The sequence below is a fragment of the Mandrillus leucophaeus genome, unplaced genomic scaffold (assembly GCF_000951045.1).
Source record: "Mandrillus leucophaeus isolate KB7577 unplaced genomic scaffold, Mleu.le_1.0 Scaffold67, whole genome shotgun sequence".
Taxonomy (NCBI): Eukaryota; Metazoa; Chordata; class Mammalia; order Primates; family Cercopithecidae; genus Mandrillus; species Mandrillus leucophaeus.
Genome location: NW_012107252.1, coordinates 4,360,608 through 4,379,702, shown reverse-complemented (window position 1 = coordinate 4,379,702; position 19,095 = coordinate 4,360,608). Strand labels below are relative to the sequence as shown.

At 41.7% G+C, this 19,095-nt stretch overlaps 1 protein-coding gene across 2 annotated transcripts in view; it reads left to right on the top strand.

Moving 5' to 3' along the window:
* EIF2B3 (eukaryotic translation initiation factor 2B, subunit 3 gamma, 58kDa) overlaps nucleotides 1-19,095 on the top strand; it is a 150,448-nt gene that overhangs the window by 99,293 nt on the left and 32,060 nt on the right. For both annotated transcript variants that reach the window (XM_012001865.1, XM_012001864.1), the window contains exon 6: nucleotides 7,255-7,344. In XM_012001865.1, coding sequence (XP_011857255.1) covers nucleotides 7,255-7,344 — 90 coding nt within the window. The remainder of the gene's footprint in view (nucleotides 1-7,254; nucleotides 7,345-19,095) is intronic.

The window sequence follows — 19,095 nt, the reverse complement described above, 5'->3', positions numbered from 1 at the left end:
AAAATAAAATAAAATAAAATAAGCAAATGTAATGTGAGAACTTTAATGGATCTCAAATCAGATAAACCAGATGGAAAAAGACAAATCAATACAGATAGGATACTAGATGACATTATTATATCATTGATAATGACATCAAAATTATATTGTAAAGTTCTTAGCAATTAGAAATATATACTACACATACTGAAATATTTATAGGTAAAATGACACAATATCTGGCATTTGCTTTAAAATACTGTATAGTTTGCCAGGATTGCCATAACAAAGTACATAAATTGGGTGACTTAGAACAGCAGAAATTTATTGTCTTACAGTTCTGGAGGGCAGAAGTCCAAATTCCAAGGTGTCAGCAGGTGGTTCCTTCTGAGGGTGGTAAGGGAGAATCTGTTCATGCCTCTCTCCTATCTTCTAGTAGCCTCAGGCATCTTTGGCTTATAGATGACATTCTCCCCATATCTCTACCTCGTCTTCCCTCTACATATCTGTCTCTGTGTCCAAATTTCCCTTTCTATAAGGACACTACCTATATTGGATTGATGGCCCCCCCCCCCAAAAAAAAAAAGACTTCATCTTAACTCGATCATCTGCAAAGACTCTGTTTCCAAATATGATCACATTTACAGGTACTGGAGGGTTACAACTTCAATATCTTTTGTGGAGAACACAATTCAACTCATGATAAGTACTATAGCAAAAATAAAAATAAAAAAGATTGGCAAAATGTTGAAAATTATTTAACCTGATTGATGGATATATGAGAATTTATCCTGAATTTTATGTATGTTCGAAATTTTATTTCCTTAAAAAAATTTTTTTAAGAAGTGTATGTGTCAAAGCAGAGACTTGAATAAATATTTGTACACCCATATTTATAGCATTACTCACAATGGCCAAAAGGTGGAAGAAAACCAATGTTCATCAACAGATGAATGGATAAACAAAATGTGGTCTATACATACAAGGGAATGTATTCAGCCTTAAAAAGGAAGAAAATTTTGACACATGTTGCAACACAGATAAACCTTGACAACATTATGCTAAATGAAATAAGCCAGTCACAAAAGGATAAATACTGTATGATTCCTCTTTTTTGAGAAAGAGTCTGACTCTGTCGCCCAGGCTGGAGTGCAGTGGTACAATCTCAGCTCACTGCAACGTCCACCTTCCAAGTTCAAGCGGTTCTCCTACCTCAACCTCATGAGTAGCTGGGATTATACGCATGCGCCACCATACCTGGCTAATTTTTGTGTTTTTAGTAGAGACGGGGTTTCACCACGTTGGCGAACTCCAGGCTGGTCTCGAACTCCCAACCTCAGATGATCCATCTGCCTCGGCGTCCCAAAGTGCTGGGATTACAGGTGTGAACAACTGCATCTAGGTTTTTTTTGTTTTTTTTTTTAGACAGTCTCACTTGTTGCCCAGGCTGGAGTGTGGTGGCAAACTCTCAACTCACTGCAACCTCCACCTCCTGGGTTCAAGTAGTCCTCTCACCTCAGCCTCCCGAGTAGCTGGGACTACAAGCATATGCCACCACACTCGGCTATTTTTTGTATTTTTAGTAGAGACAGGGTTTCACCATATTGGCCAGGCTGGTCTCAAACTCCTGACCTCAAGTGATCTGCCCGCCTCAGCCTCCCAAAGTGCTGGGATTACAGGTGTGAGCCATCATACCCAGTCTGCAGTGGTAGATTCATAGGAGTGTTTAATTCCAAAAATCATTTTTCAGAAGTAATTTCATCTTCCCTATTACAATTACACTGCATTATAGTACTGCATTACGTACTTTTTTTTTCTTTTCTTTTGAGATAGGGTCTCCCTCTGGCGCCCAGACTGGAGTGTAGTGGCGCAGTCATGGCTCACTGCAGCCTCGACCTCCCAGGCTCAAGTGATCCTCCTGCCTCAGCCTCCCATGTAGTTGGAACCACAAGTGTACACTACCACACCCCGCTAATTTTTAAATTTTTAGTAGAGACAGGGCCTTTCCATGTTGCCCAGGTGGTCTTGAACTCCTGAGCCAAAGCATTCTTCCTGCCTTGGCTTCCCACAGTGCTTAGATTATAGGTGAGGGCTACCATGCCTGGCCTACTTTTTAAAAACAAATAAACAAACAAAAAAACAAGGTCTCACTGTGTTGGCTGGCCTCAAACTCCCAGGCTCAAGTGATCTTCCCACCCCCAGCCTGCCAAGTGGCTGGGACTGTAGGTGCAATGCCAAGGCACCTGGCTAGAAAGGATAACTTTTGAACAAATGAAGATAATCAAATCACAAGTACAGGCCGGGTGCCGTGGCTCACCCCTGTAATCTCAGCACTTTGGGAGGCCGAGGCGGGCAGGTCGCGAAGTCAGGAGATCGAGACCATCCTGGCTAACATGGTGAAACCCCATCCCTACTAAAATTACAAAATATTAGCCAGGAGTGGTGGCGGGCGCCTGTAGTCCCAGCGACTTGGGAGGCTGAGGCAGGAGAATGTCGTGAACACGGGAGGCAGAGTTTGCAGTGAGCCGAGATGGCGCCACTGCACTCCAGCATGGGTGACAGAGTGAGACTCTGTCTCAAAAAAAAAAGAAAAAGAATTTGGAGAGAATTTTGGATAAGGTGAAATTGACAGCAGAAATTCTGAGTTCAGCCAGGTGCAGTGGCTCGTACCTGTCATCCCAGCACTTTGGGAAGCCCAAGCGGTCGATCACCTGGGGTCAGGAGTTGGAGACCAGCCTGGCCAACATGGCAAAACCCCGTCTATACTAAAAATAAAATAATAAAAAATAAATTAGCCAACCATGGTGGCACGCACCTGTATTCCCAACACTTTGGGAGGCCGAGGCAGGCAGATCACTTGAGGTCAGGAGTTCGAGACCAGCCTGGCCAACATGGTAAAACCCCGTCTCTACTAAAAATACAAAAGAAATTAGCCGGGCATGGTGGTGGGCACCTGTAATCCCAGCTACTTGGGGGCTGAGGCAGGAGAATCACTTGAACCTGGGAGGCGGAGGTTGCAGTGAGCTGAGATCACACCACTGTACTCCAGCCTGGGCGACAGAGCAAGACTCCATCTCAAAAAATAAATAAAACCATCAGATCTTGTGAGCGTTCACTCACTATCATGACAACAGCATGGGGGGAAAACGCCCCCATGATCCAATCACTTCCCTCCCTCCACACGTGGGGATTACAGTTCAAGATGAGATTTGCGTGGGGACACAGAGCCAAACCATGTCACACGCAAATACACACACACACAGAGTAACACTTTTAGAATTGTGCTCAGGCCAGGCGCAGTGGCTCACGCCTGTAATCCCTGCACTCTGAGAGGCTGAAATGGATGGATCACCTGAGGTCAGAGGTTCAAGACCAGCCTGGACAACATGGTGAAACCCCGTCTCTACTAAAAATACAAAAATTAGCCAGCGTGGTGGTGCACACCTGTAATCCCAGCTACTCAGGAGGCTGAGGCAGGAGAATTGCTTGAACCCGGGAGGCGGAGGTTTCAGTGAGCCGATATCACGCCACTGCACTCCAGCCTGTGCAATGGAATGAGACTCCATCTCCAAAAGAAAAAGTTAAAAATAAAAATCATTTTTTTAATTTAAAGAGTTAGGTGAAGAGAAGAAAAAATGTGTGGTTCTTCAGAGGTCTTATAGACTTTACAGGCGTGAGCCACTGCACCCGGCCATGTTTTCTTTTTTAAAACACAAAATTGGCCAGGCGCGGTGGCTCATGCCTGTAATCCCAGCACTTTGGGAGGCCGAGGCGGGCAGATCATGAAGGTTAAATTTTTATATAATTTCTCATTTTTATTTATTCATCGAAAGGATTCCGATAAAGTTTTTATTGCAATGGACTTTTTAAAATTGCGGTGGACTTATTTTTTTTAAGATGAGTTCTTGTTCTGTCACCAGGCTGGAGTGCAGTGGCACGATCTCGGCTCACTGCAACCTCCAGCTCCTGGTTTAAGTGATTTGCAATGGACTTTTTCTATGGTTGGCAAATGATGGTCTTTTGTTTTGTTTTTTGTTTTGTTTTGAGACAAAACAAAAGGGTCTTACTTTGTTGTCCTCTAGGCTGGAGTGCAGTGGCATGATCATGGCTCACCACAGCTTCAATCTCCCAGGCTCAAGCAATCTTCCCGCCTCAGCCTGCTTAGTAGCTGGGACTACAGATGCATGTCATGCCACCACACCTGGCTATTTGTATTTTTTATAGAGATTGGGTTTCACCATGTTGCTCAGGCTGGTCTTGAACTCCTGAGCTCAAGCGATCCTTCTGCCTCGGCCTCCCAAAGTGTTGGGATTACAGGCATGAGCCACTGCACCCGGCCATATTTTCTTTTTTAAAACATAAAATTGGCCAGGCGCAGTGGCTCACGCCTGTAATCCCAGCACTTTGGGAGGCCGAGGCGGGCGGATCATGAGGTCAGGAGATTGAGACCATCCTGGCTAACATGGTGAAACCCCGACTACTAAAAAAAAAAATACAAAAAATTAGCTGGGCCTGGTGGCTGGTGCCTGTAGTCCCAGCTACTCGGGAGGCTGAGGCAGGAGAATGGTGTGAACCCCAGAGGCAGAGCTTGTAGTGAGCTGAGATCATGCCACTGTACTCCATCTCGGCAACAGAGCGAGACTTTGTCTCAAAACAAAAAAAAAAACTATTTATAAATATCTTATTTACTTCCATTTATTGATTTCTTTCTGTATTATATATAGACTCAAAACATCATCCTGGCCCAGAGCCATAAGCCAGTTATTCACATTTCATTGGTACCTCTTTGAGGTTTTTGGTTTTGTTTTAAAATATCAATCTTTATTTCTAATATAATTCTAAAAACAATAAAATGAAATAAGGCAACCTCCTTTTTGGCAACTTAAATGTCATTAATGTCCCAGTGCCAAGATTTATATTCACTACACATTTAACCTGAAAGGAAAAAAAAAAATTCCAAATCATCCATTTCTGTTCCTGCATCATATTCCAGCTTGGTAGCTAGTTACATCTCTATCCTTAAGTATATCAGTTACATTTTTGGAACATTTTGTCTTATAAAAAATGGAAGAATGAGAGTTTTTTAAAACTGAAAAAGCATTTATAAAATACCATATAGATTTTATGCCATATATACTAGGGATTGGTAACAGTTTAGAAGATACTTATTCAGACTTTTAAGTTATTTGTATCCTGGCTCGATCAGTACAAGTTGACTCAACTATAAACATTAGAGTAGTACATCTACCTCAGAAGGTAGTTGTGAAGATTAAATAATATGGAGTGTATGAATGATGAAAGGAATTTATAAACCAAGGGAATGAACAGGAGATTGCAACTCTTCAAATTGGTTAGATCAAAAGAAAGAAATATTAAGATGTAGAGTTCAAGTGAAACACTGGTACCACAAATCGTATTTGCTACAGTCACACCCACATTTGCTACAATCTATTCCTTGAGGACTTTCGTAGAACTTGAGAATTTCAGAAAGTTAAACCATGAAAGTACCTTTTACTTTCTTCTTCATCCTCATTGTATACATTAATTAGCTTGTGTATGGTATGGGTGTGGGATTCCCAAGTCTCTGACTCTTATATTGCACTTTTCGCAGAAGAATAGAAGCCCAGATTGGTACACCATGACTTGTTGGATAAATTGCTTCTGGGGTATCTAGATCCCATGATAATAATTTTCCTTAAAACTATAAGGCAGCCAGGTGTGGTGACTCATACCTGTAATCCCAGCACTTTGGGAGGCCAAGGCAGGGGGATTGCTTGAGCTCAGGAGTCCAAGACCAGCCTGAGCAACATAGTGGGATCTTGTCTCTACTAAAAATTAAAAAAAAAAAAAAAATTAGCCAGGTATAGTGGTGCATGCCTGCAGTCCCAGCTACAGGAGGCTGAGGCAGGAGGATCACTTGAGCCCAGGAGATAGAGGCTACAGTGAGCAATGATTGCACCACTGCACTCCAGCCTAGACAAGTGGCTGTCTCCAGCCACAGCAAGACCCTGTCTCTAAAAATAAAAATAAAAACCTACAAGGCAGTCAAAGCAAAGCAACACAGAGTTAGAAGAAAAACGACAACCAGGCATCTATGACTGGAATCTTTTTTTTTTTTTTAACCATACTCCCCTTCTCTTCCCTGGGTGTTTATTTTTATTAAATAAAGTGACCCCAGACGTTACCAGCGTGGCATTTTTTACACCTAGGCAGATGCCTTAATTTGACCTAATTTATTCATTTATTTGTTTATTCAACAACTATTTATTGGACATTTAGTCTGTGTCAGGCATAATGCTAAGTGCTAAGGATGTGAAGATAAATCTCTGCTCTACTGAAATTCAGTCTAGTGGGAGAGAGAGAAAGTAAATAGTCTGTTTCTTTACTGTATGTTAAGTTGTCCAATCGAGGTAGATACCAAGTGTTGAGGGAGCACAGACTTCACTGTTGTCAGTGAAGGATTCCTAGAGGAAGTGTATCCTGGGGTGAGTCCTGAGAAATAAGTAGGAGTAGGAAGTTAGGATTGTTCATATAATTTTACTCCATCTTCTGCGAAGATGGAGAATACATACCAAATCATGGAGACAAAAGAAAGCATGGCTAAGGTATGGTCTGGGGAAAGTAGGATAATTAGGGTAAGAAGCAGGAAAATGTTTGTTACAAGAATTGTGTATAAGAATTTATAATAGAGGCCAGGTGCAGTGGGTCACACCTGTGAATCTCACCACTCTGGGAGGCTGAGATGGGTGGATCACTTGAGACCAGGAGTTCAAGACCAGCCTGGCCAACACGGTGAAACCCCATCTCTACTAAAATACAAAAATTAACTGGGCATGGTGGTGCACAACTATAGTTTCAACTACTTGGTAGGCTGAGGCACAAGAATTGCTTGAACCTGGGAGACAGAGGTTGCAGTGAGCCGAGATCACACCACTGAACTCCAGCCTGGGCAACAGAGCAAGACTGTCTCAAAAAAAAAAATGTTAATGATCGAATAGAAGAAGGTAGATTATCATGATATGATATCTCACCAGATTTCTTTAGAATCCTAAAAGCCTCAGAAAGTATGCCATAGGGTTTCTAGGGAAAAGACCTTTTATGTGGTAGAATCAGGGCTGGGGTCCACTGTCCTGGTCTCCCCAGAAAGGGGTGTAGGCAGCATGGCTGTGACCCTCATAAACTTACCAGTGCCTACTACCTAATAATAGAATGGAGACCATGTTACCTGATTGTGAGCCTCTTCTTTCTTCTTCTTCTTCTTATTTTTTTTGGCAGGTACCCTAGAATACGTTTCCACACGGATCTTGTGGATGCCCACCTCTACTGTTTAAAAAAATACGTCGTGGATTTCCTAATGGAAAATGGGTAAGAAAAAGGGTGGTAGAGTCAAACCTACAGTGCTTAACTAGCTACTTCGTGAATTCCTGAAGTTTTAAACCTTCATAATTTAGATAACCAGTTTCTAAAAATAGCACAATAGCACAGTTCTCATTTTTGTTTTAGAAATGAAATTATGTCATCAACATAGTGTTGTTTTATCTGTACCACAGAGTCCCCTGCTTGTATTTTTGCAGCATGTGTTATAATACGTCAACGAAATATTTTGTAACACTTGTAGTAACCCATGGTGCCTCTTTCTGCCCAGTTCCAGGCTCTTCTTCCCTCCTTCAACAGGATCGAGCTCCACAGCCCTTACGCTATTTGTCTCTAATTACATGTTCTTCTCCTAGGCAGTTATCCTATAGATGGGCCCTCTTAGCAAAGAGCTAGAGACTTAACCACAGAAGAGAAGAAGAAGAGCAAGTTTCTCCCCAATTTTAGAAAAGAAGTCCACTTCAATGAGTGCAGAGAAACAAAATGTGGCACACTTCTGATTTTTTTTTTTTTTTTTTTTTTTGGAGAACAGAATTGTAGGACTTAAATAGTTTCCAGAGATTGTGTTTGGCAGATCACTGGACTTGAGTTTTCAAAGAGAAAACCCCTTTTGCAGTTGATCTCAAGGATTTTTTATAAGAAAAGCAGCTACAGTCCTCAAAGGAACAGGTGGGAAAAGATTTAATAACTGCATGGTTAAGAATAGGAGCAGCTAGCTTCCCTTGATGACTGTTGGATAAGTTTGGAAAGTTCACCAGTGCTATTCAAGGCAGAAACTTATCTAGGTGAACAGATACCACAGTAGGAAGAGGTATCTCAGACCATCTGGAGAAAAGAATTTGAGAACCTGAGTTTAAATGCTAGCTCTGCCTTTGGCTGATGGACTTGAATATATATTGGAATATTAAGAGGAAGGAGGATTGTTCCCCTGGCCAGTATGATCTTTCTTGCGGTGTCCTACCCCTCACCCCCCACCCCCCACAACACTTGCTAAGTTCCTATGGGGAGGCCCATGTAGAGCCAATGGTAAAACAAATCATTTGGACTTTTAGAAAGCTTTCCCAAGGATTGTTACATCTCTGTTTCCCCTACCAAGGACACTGTTGCCCTGCTCCCTTCTGACCTCTGAAAAATGTTTTCATTCCATCAACGCATACTTATTAAGCACTCATTATGAGGCAGGCATTGTGCTAAATCAACCATGGGATCAATGATAAATAAACAGATATGGCCCTGCCCTCATAGAAATTACAGCCTGAGCTCCATGGTGGAACGTGGAGACCTTACTTTTTAGATAGCAGGGTAACTTGTTGCCAAGATTTAGAGGGTGATCCAAGACCTATTTCTCAGTGACCAGTCTGGGCTGTTTGTATTCCAGAAATGAAATTAACTCTTGGCCATTGAAGAGTTTATTTTTCACTCTCAAATAAAAATGAAGCCATACGAAATGAGCCTAGGCCTTGATGGGCAGAGGGGACACAACTGTGTTAGAAAGGATGACTTTTTAAAAAATGATTTACTGTGGAAAATTTCACATAAATGCAAAAGTAAAGAAAATAATGAACTCCCATGTATCCATCACACAGTTTCAACAATTATCAACTCATTGTCAATTTTGTTTTATATATGCCACCATTTCTCTCCCCCCATTACCGTAAATTGTTTTAAAGCAAGGCATTTTGATATAATTTCATCTGTAAATATTTTGATATAATTTCATCTGTAAATATATTTCAGCATGAAAGGACCCTTCCAGGATAAAGATGATATTTAAAATAGATATATATTTTACGTATACATATATATATAGAGAGAGAGAAAGAGGCTCTTTTTTTTTTTAATAAATACCTTAATATCATTATCACACCTACAAAAAACTGACAGTATTTTCTTAATACTATCAAAGAGGATTGTGGCTTTCAGTGTCTGTATATGCAGGCAGTTTTACAGCAAACCTAGTCATCTCATCCTGGTTGTTATGGCTTATTTGTAGCTCATTTGGCCAGTACCAGTTAGTTATTCCCACACCTGGCAAGTGTAGTGCAATGGTGTGTGTACCTTGAGGACAAACCTGAAGTTGGTGATACGGCTATAGGTCCTGGCCAGAAGCTCTGCCAAATGGGACTTTCCCAGAACCTGCTGCAGTAGAGAATGATACAGAGCCTCAGCACATACTGTTTCCCCACCTACAGATCTGTTTAGGAGACCCTTATCTCTTTCCTCCCCGCATCTACCTTCACCTCTCAGAATTGCTGCAATCAAAGAGCATATACTGAAAATTGATATATTTCAATATATTGGAAAAAGTAAAAAGGCACAGCAGGGCAAATTGGAATGTTACTTGAGGGAGAGTCTTTGTTCCTGGCTGGAATAGTGAAGGTCTTTGAAAAGTTGTGGGAGATGGGATTGAATTGGTTGGTGGTAGATAGCAGCATGTAGAAGGTCTTGAAAGCTGAGCAGGGAGTTACAAATCTTTAAACAGAATAGTCTTATAGGAAATAAGCAATGATGCAACCTGGCAAGTGAACATGAACCATTCTGCATGGGAAAGAGATTTCTTCAAGATAAGTAGGAGGCATTTATAATCATCTGGTCATCAAATGATGACTCCTTTTAATGGAAAGAGTAAACCTAGGAGACCCAGCTTCAAGAAAGGACTGCTATAGCAATCGTTTGTTATATTTCACCTCTGAGAGTTAACATATTCTACCCTGTGTTCTTTATGTAGGAAAGCTTCATGTTTTCTACAAAGTCACACTTAGGTTTTGTTAGTTGTTTACATGTTAACATTTTCCACTCAAATTCTTTGAGAATGGATAGCTACCTGGATTTGTAAGGCATTCACTATATACTTGGTGAGTGGGGGAAAGGAGATGTAGTGACAGGTAACAGAAGCAATTTAGTATTAATAATAATGAAAGAAGAGAGGTGGGTTTCCACAGTTGACTAAGCAGAAAAGCTATAAGGAGAACTGCAGAGAGAAGAAAATCTGTACTCTCTTTGATGAGAAGTTAGTAACTATACACACTTTACAAGTTTTTTATCCACTTCTGAATGTGGTATGATAGATGAATGTTCCACAGAATCTGTTGAACATTTTAATTCAAAATGTGTTGGATTCTATGTCCAGGGCCAAAGCAGAGCTTAGTCTGAGTATTGTGACTGTGATACCTCTTGATAACTGAGTGTTCCTCCCTCTTTTACAATGTCAGCTGGATTAAGCCTAAAGAAGCTGATCTCTTAGGAGATCTAGAAGCCCAGGTATTGGCCCAGCTCTTTGCTTGCCTTAGTAGGAGTTGCTCCTAGACCTGAGTCAGGGCCCTAGATTGGCACTGACCCTATGAAGGCCTCAAGCAATATGCCAGTATGCCAACTTTGTGAGCTAAAGCCATGGGCAATATATGCCAGGCAATATATACCAGGATTAGTCTTGATTTCCTTTTAGTACAGAACCTCTCCCAACCCCCCCCCCGCCCCCGCAAATTTATCTTTCTCTCTTTAAGAGACTTAAAGATTAGTCTCCTTAACAGGGAGAATTGAGACTGATTACTTCCTTCTTGTCCAGAAGTATCCACGGTTACAGTCACCCTCTTATAGTGTTAGAATCTGATATTGCCGTGCAGTGCTTATAGTCTTGGGGCTGGACCTTCAGAGCAGGAAGAGAGAGGAAAGAAAAAGATTTAACAGCACCTATCGTGTACCAGGCCCTATGCTGGGTGCTTTTCACATATATTCACTTCTTACAATAGTTCTTTCATTAGGTATTATATTATAGAGGAAGAAAATGCTCAAAAGTCATTTGCTCAATGTCATGCAGCCACAGCGTCAACAAAATCCATCACTATTTAATTGATTGCCAGCAACGTCCACCACAGATGTTGGATATCTCCATTGCTAACATGCTTATGCGTACATGCACATGACTCACACTTGGAAGAATAACAGAGCAGTCACAACTTCCTTGCCTCAGCTATGTCGGGATGCAGAGAAGTAAGGATAGGACCCACAAAGTGAAGTCAAGAGTTGGGGATAGGCAGCCATGGTAAGGTCAGAATCATGGTAATAATTAAAGCCACACACAAAATGAAGTTATGTTAGCTGGGCATGATGGCATATACCTCTAGTCTCACCTACTCAGGAGGCTGAGGTAGGAGGAGCACTTGAGCCCATGAGGTTGATGCTACAGTGAGCTATATATGATGGTACACTGCACTCCAGCCTGGTAGACACAAAGAGACCCTGTCTCTAAAAGAAGTTAAAAATTTAAAAAGATAAAAGTGTGGAATAGCTAGAAAGCCACAAGTAAGCACAAGACAGCAGAGTGGAGGTAAGAAGCAGAGCTGAGGGACCAGATAGTGCCATGAGAGGTAGACAGTAGTAGTCTTGGTTTCTTACTGTTCAGTTCGGGCATCCATTAATTTGGCTGTACTTGGTTTCCTTACATGTCCTTAGATGTCCCAGAGGTTTCATGATGTGTCCTTTACTTCAATAACAACAAGATTAAGCTAAGAGTATGTGACTTACACACCTTCTCAACAGGGCTGTTATTGGGTGACTGCATACTGATATCTGAAGATGCAGGTGCTACCAAGAATAAATCAAGGTAGTCTCTTTGAACTTCTTAGTTGCATTCATTTTTATCTCTGGGACTTCTAGAAATCATCAGCTGCTGGGGAAGGGACAAAGTTCTAGCAGCACAGCACATTGTATTGACTTATAAATAAAGAGTCCCCAGTTGAGCTAGCCTGTGCTGTCTGAGGGTATCATGGGTCAGCCTATGGTAGGAAAGATAACCTTTTTAAAGAGGACTTAAAAACTGGAAGAATATATATAATTAAAGCACTCCCACAAAGAAGCATCATCATGGAGCCAGAAAATCTAAAACCAGAGGGAAAGGTATGTTTGGTTTGATGAAGATTTAAGAATAATCTCCCTGTAAGTATAATGGTTAATTGATGTCCTTTCCATCTATCTTTGTTCTCTGGCACATTCCTAAATATTTGTTGAAACATCCCTAGATGTTATTCCTGTAGGAAGTGTCTCTCAATTTTTTCCCCTTTTACTACCACTTAGATTGGATATCCTTACTGTGCTACCATAATAATATTCTCTGCTTGTCTCCATCAGGCATAATTAACCATTCCCTCTTCTGATCTTGTATAGTCTTTAATTATTACATGCATCCCATTAAATTGTATTTACATGTCTGTCTTTTCCATCTTTTTGAAGTCCTTGAGGACAGACTTCATCCCTGATTCATCTTGTGACACACTAATAGATGCTCAGTAAATATAAAGGCAACCAAACTGTCAAGTGCATCTGAGGCCATGGATTTGCCTGTTTTGTTTCATTGTTGTAGTCCTACTGTCTAGAAGAGTGCCTGGCACATTTTGGGCGCTCTGTGAATAAACTGAATAAATAGAATGTTGATTGGCCAGGTGAGGTGGCTCACACCTGTAATCCCAGCACTCTGGGAGGCTGAGGTGGGTGACTCACTTGGGCCCAGGAGTTTGAAACCAGCCTGGACAACAAAGTGAGACCCCGTCTCTACAGAAAATAGGAAATAGAAAAATTAGTCAGGTGTGGTGGCATGTGCCTATAGTTCATCTACTCTGGAAGCTGTGAGGTGGGAGGATCACTTGAGCCTAGGAGAGAATTTGAGGCTGTGATCACGCCACTGCACTTAAGCCTGGGTAACAGAGCAAAAGGCTGTCTCAAAAAAAAAAAAAAAAAAGTTCATTGATTTGACCTCTCCAGCCAGTAGGAGTAGGATCTGAACATGTTTTTTTTTCTCAAGTCCTGTGCACCAGCATTGAAATTTTATTCTTATGGAAGACGTCAGTATTTTGTCAACAAGGAAAAAAGGGTATCACAGAACTGTATACCAAATATCTAGCTTTTAAATCAGGACCCTTTAAGATAATTTCGTGTTTACTTTCCAGCTTTCTTTGGAGGAAAAAAAAAAACACTGAGAACAAAGCATAGGGTTAACTCAGCAATTGCCGTTTCTTCCCAATTATAGCTCCACTGAGAGAAGAGGCAAGAAAACCCAAGTTTTTAGTCCTCTGCTTGGCTGACTTGAGTTCCAGGCCCTATAAAAGTAGGTTTTCTGTTCTCCCTCCTTCCTAATTCTTTGAAGGACTGAGTTGAAGTGAGACATTTGGGCAATTGTTAGTCTCTTGATTTGCTTACAAAGACAGAAAAGCCAGAATGCAAAAGTAGCCAAACTTTTTCTTTTGCCATGGACATCACTTTTAGGCATCTGGAATCTTGTGGTCACAAGGAGGGCCTGATCTCAGATCAAGGCAAAATAATAGAAGTATCAGGTTTGACTAGAACTAATAATCATGTGTTTTTTCAAGTATTGGAATTTTTTTTTTTTTTTTTTTTTTTTTTTTTTTTTTTTTTTTTTTTTGAGACAGAGCCTCACTCTGTCACCAGGCTGGAGTACAGTGGAGCAATCTCTGCTCACTGCAACCTCCACCTCCCAGGTTCAAGCAATTCTCCTGTCTCAGCCTCCCGAGTATGTGGGACTACAGGCATGTGCTACCATGCCCAGCTAATTTTTGTATTTTTAGTAGAAATGGGGTTTCATTATTTTGGCCATTATTAGGGCAACTTATAGACAGAATCGTGATCTTGGGTGGGTGCAAGACAGGTAGATCTCCATACTGCAACCCCCCAGGCCCAGAGCCTATACCTTGGGGAAAAAAACATATGCTTTGGAAGGAATTTTCAAAAATCAAAGCAGTTTGTCACCTTAAGGCATTTAGCAAACCTAATATCTGACCTGCCTAATTTAGACCAAATGTCTTTGTTTTACCGATAATCTTTAACATTTTTTATTTCCCAAAGATTACTAAAGTTACATAAACTAAAAGGCATTACAGTTTTTTTTTTTTTTTTTTTTTGAGACGGAGTCTCGCTCTGTCGCCCAGGCTGGAGTGCAGTGGCCGGATCTCAGCTCACTGCAAGCTCCGCCTCCCGGGTTCACGCCATTCTCCGGCCTCAGCCTCCCGAGTAGCTGGGACTACAAGCGCCCGCCACCTCGCCAGGCTTGTTTTTTGTATTTCTTAATAGAGACGGGGTTTCACCGTGTTAGCCAGGATGGTCTCGATCTCCTGACCTCGTGATCCGCCCGTCTCGGCCTCCCAAAGTGCTGGGATTACAGGCTTGAGCCACTGCGCCCGGCCTCAGTTTTTATTTTTCTTTCAAAATATTTAAGCGCTTATTTTTCTTTATGCCAATTAATTAGAGCTCTTTTACATAAATATCACACACATAACACATATATAAACTACACAGACAGACAGAAGATCTGGTAGTTGTAAGATTTTTCATTTGCCAGTTTCTTAATTGGATTACTAGCCTCATGGTAGAGCCCTTCAAGAAACAGGGCTAGGAAAACATGCAGTTTCTAGGGCCTAATAAGCAGGCACAGCTGAAAGACAAAAACAGACCCCCAAAAATTATGGGTCCCATTTTTATACCAGATCCTGGATCCCAAAAAGAGGGAATCAGCCCAGCTCCCATGGAAGTCTTATCTCTCAGTGGGGAGTGGGGACATTTCCATAACTTCTAGGTGGCCAAGAGCATGCTTCTCTGATGTAAATGTGCAAAGAGCCACGTATTCCCTAATAACTGCCATTAGCCATTGTTAAAAGTATATTTAGCCTTAGATTTTCAGAGGAATCTATCCACCACCCATTCCTGGGGTTTCATGAGGAAAACAGAGTTTTTTCCCAGAATGAGGTCTGTGACACCTGCTCTGTTTTTTGCAAGGAGTCCCAGTCTGTTAGAGCTTGAATATCCACTTTTAATTAAGCTGACTGGCCAGGTGCAGTGGCTCACACCTGTAATCCCAGCATTTTGGGAGGCCAAGGCAGGTAGATCACTGGAGGTCAGGAGTTTGAGACCAGCCTGGGCAACATGGTGAAACCCCATCTCTACTAAAAATATAAAAAGTATCCAGGCGTGGTGGCATGTGCCTGTAATCCCAGCTACTCAGGAGGCTGAGGCAGGAGAATCCCTGGAACAGAGCAAGACTCCGTTTCAAAAAAAAAGATAGAAAATAAAATAAGTAAAAATAAAAGCACTATGGTTAAAAGTCAGCTTAATTTCTTTTTTTTTTTTCTTTTCCTTTTTTAAGATGGAGCCTCGCTCTGTCACCCAGGCTGGAGTACAGTGACACAATCTCAGCTCACTGCAACCTCCACCTCCCAGGTTCCAGCAATTCTACTGCCTCAGCTTGAGTAGCAGGGATTACAGGCATGCGCCACCACATCCGGCTAGTGTTTTGTATTTTTAGTAGAGATGCCATTTCACCATGTTGACCAGGCTGGTCTTGAACTCCTGACCTCAAGTGATCCACCCGCTTTGGCCTCCCAGAGTGCTGGGATTACAGGCGTGAGCCACCACTCCCAGCTATAAGCCTCTTTTAAAAAGCCCTTTTAAATTTCTTATTACCCGACTCTAGCCAGGCCACACTGACAATATTTCTGGCTTTTGAACTTGACCAAAGGTAGCTTCACAGGTGCTTAGGGAAAGGAGAATTCAAGATGGTTTGTGGAGGGGAAGATAATCAATTAATGGTAAAGGTCACGCACATGTCAAACCAGAAAGGACTCATTCCCTAAGCCAGGAATTGAACCCAGGGCATCACTGTGAAAAGTCAAAGCCTTAGCTGCTGAGCTACAGCACTAGGAGTTTCCATTGCTCTTCCCGCTCTTCCCAGAAAGAGCCTAGAGTAGTTAATTTTGTGCTTGCAAAGGCTTTTAACTACTCAAGATAATTTTTAGAGGTAGCTATGACATGAATCCCAGAATTCCTATTCCCTGGAAGGAAGAGACCGAGAGAAAGTATGGCCACATGGTTACAAGGTCAAGTTCCCAAGGACATAGAACAAAATGGAGACCTCACCCAGTTTTTTTGTTTGTTTCAAGGACCTGCAGCAAAGTTTATTACTGACCAGCTTGCTGGCCATCTTGAGCAGTTTATGGGGTCCTAAGCCCCTGTTCTATCCTAAGGTACCCCTCTTCATGACAGAACAACACAGACAAATTCATAGCACAAAATACATTAGATTCATTATGACTTAATTACTAGCCTTAGAATTCTTTTTCTCATTAATCAAAACTTTACAGAGGAGATAAACAGTGATTTTTACTATTCATCAGCCAATTTGCAGAGAGAGAGAGAGGCCAGAAGTCTCACTGGTAAGAAATTTTTACCCCTTTGCCAGCATGTCCTGTTTCTGGGTTCCCCTTCCCTGAGCAGCCCTAGCAACACTGCTTGCCACAGCATCGCTCCGGGGGCCAAGCTGCATCACAAAGGAAAATCATGGAACCACAGACAAATTCCTCTCAATTTTGCAAGTTGCCACCCAAACGGCTGCATGGTGGACCTGAATTCTAATATTTTCCATTCTGGACATAGCAAAACACATGTGACAAAACATAGACATTAGCCACCATATGGATACTTAGCACCCAATATTGAAATGGCAAGGCCCAAACTTGCCCCCGATTGGGCCCTGTCATCTTTATCCATTTTTAACCAAGAGGGACTTTATTGAGGGGAGGACCTCTCACCCAGTCCCATCCTTTACTCAGGTAAGATGTACCCCCATTACATATCCAAAGTCAGCCAATTGGTGCTGCAGTCTGTTTCCTTTGGATCATATAGTAACTAAGCTAAAAGATTAGCAAATCTAATTTTGTAATCAATTAATCATTTAGGTGCCTCTTTTTTTTTGTGGGGGGGACAGTCTGGCTCTGTCACCTAGGCTGGAGTGAGTACAGTAGTGCGATCTCAGGTCACTGCAACCTCCGCCTCCTGAATTCAAGCATACCTCAGCCTCCCGAGTAGCTGGGATTACAGGCCTGCACCGTCATGCCTGGCTACTTTTTGTACTTTTAGTAGAGATGGGGTTTCACCATGTTGACCAGACTGGTCTTGAACTCCTGACCTCAAGTGATCCACCTGCCTTGGCCTCCCAAAGTGCTGGGATTACAGATGTGAGCCACCGTGCCCAGCCTTCGTAAAGTCTTTAAATAAAAATATTGAAATATTTTTAAAAGTGTCTGCATATCAATAAGCATCGCTAGATGAGTCTCGATGCACTTCGGTGCATTGTTCATTTGGAACGTTCTACTGTAAGTTATCTTTCGTAAGATTTTGCCATTTCTGTAAGACTTCACTGCTTACCAGCTAATGTATAAGCTGGAAGGAATTCAGTTTTCCAGAAATTAAGGATGTCATTTTTACCTAAAATATGCACTTTGCTCTCAGGTTCCCTTGATGAATTTAGCCAATGATTTTTCCTACCTAAGCACACAAGAAAAATGAAACAAAGGGGTAGAACACAAACATCCCTGTGAATTTTTAAGAGCCAAATTTTACAACCCCTACAATATTACCATTTACAACCAGTTTCTTTCTGACCCAGTCAGATGTAAGAAGCTTCTAACTGGATCCAAGCCAGCTAATTACTGGATCAAATCCAATCCTGGACCCAGTTTGGATCAAGAAATTTGCTCAAATAAACTTGGATAGCTCAAAACACAAATCCTTGGAGCTCTGAAATCTGAGAGAGAGAGCTTACCCACAATCCCCAGTCACTCTGAGAGATCAGTGGACATAAGTGGGTCCTTGCAGGTACCTTGCTTGTTCCCTCAGCTCCTGGGGGGTCATTAAAGCTCTACTTCAGATCCCACTTCTGACACCATCTGTTAAAAGAAAAACTCAAGCCAAATTAAGTTTAAAGGAGTTTATTTGATCTATTAATGACTCATGAATCAGGAAGCCCCCAGAAGCACAGCAAATTCAGAAAGACTCCAAGGATGCCTCATGGTCAGAGGCATTTGACAATTTTTAGACAAAAAAATGAAGTGACGTACAGAAGTCAGAAGTGAGATACAGAAACAACTGGATTGGTTACAGCTCAGCATTTGCGTTATTTGAACACAGTTTGAACACTCAGCAGTGTATGAGTGGTTGAAGTATGGCTGTTGGGATTGGCCAATTCTCAGCTGTTGGTATAGGCACATACTCCTAAATTAGGTTTTCAGTCTCATCTACCTATTAAGTTAGGATGCAGTTTGTCCACAAGCACTCAAATATAGAAGTACAAAGTCCTTCTCAGGCCATATTTAGTTTGCTTTAACATTCATAATTTCACTACTGTGAGATAACTATTGTGAACATTTTAGTGTATTTCCATTGTTTTATTTTCATATATATAGTGAGAATACATGCTTGAAGTCACACTTTAAAAATAATCTGGATCAGGTGCAGTGGCTCACGCCTGTAATCCCATCACTTTGGGAAGCTGAAGCAGGTCGAATCATGAGGTCAAGAGTTCGAGACCAGCCTGGCCAACATGATGAAACCCCATCTCTACTAAAAATACAAAAAATTAGCCCAGTGTGGTGGAAGGTGCCTGTAATCCCAGCTACTCGGGAGGCTGAGACAGGAGAATCGCTTGAACCCAGGAGGCAGAGGTTGCAGTGGGCCGAGACCACGCCACTGCACTCTAGTGAGACTCCGTCTAAAAAAATAATTTGCTTTTTTCATTGAGTATTATAAGCATTTTTTTTTCTATCATTAAAAACTTCTTGGCTGAGCACCGTGGCTCATGCCTGTAATCCCAGCACTTTGGGAGTCCAAGGTGGGCGGATCATGAGGTCAGGAGTTTGAGACCAGCCTGACCAACCTGGTGAAACCCCATCTCTACTAAAAATA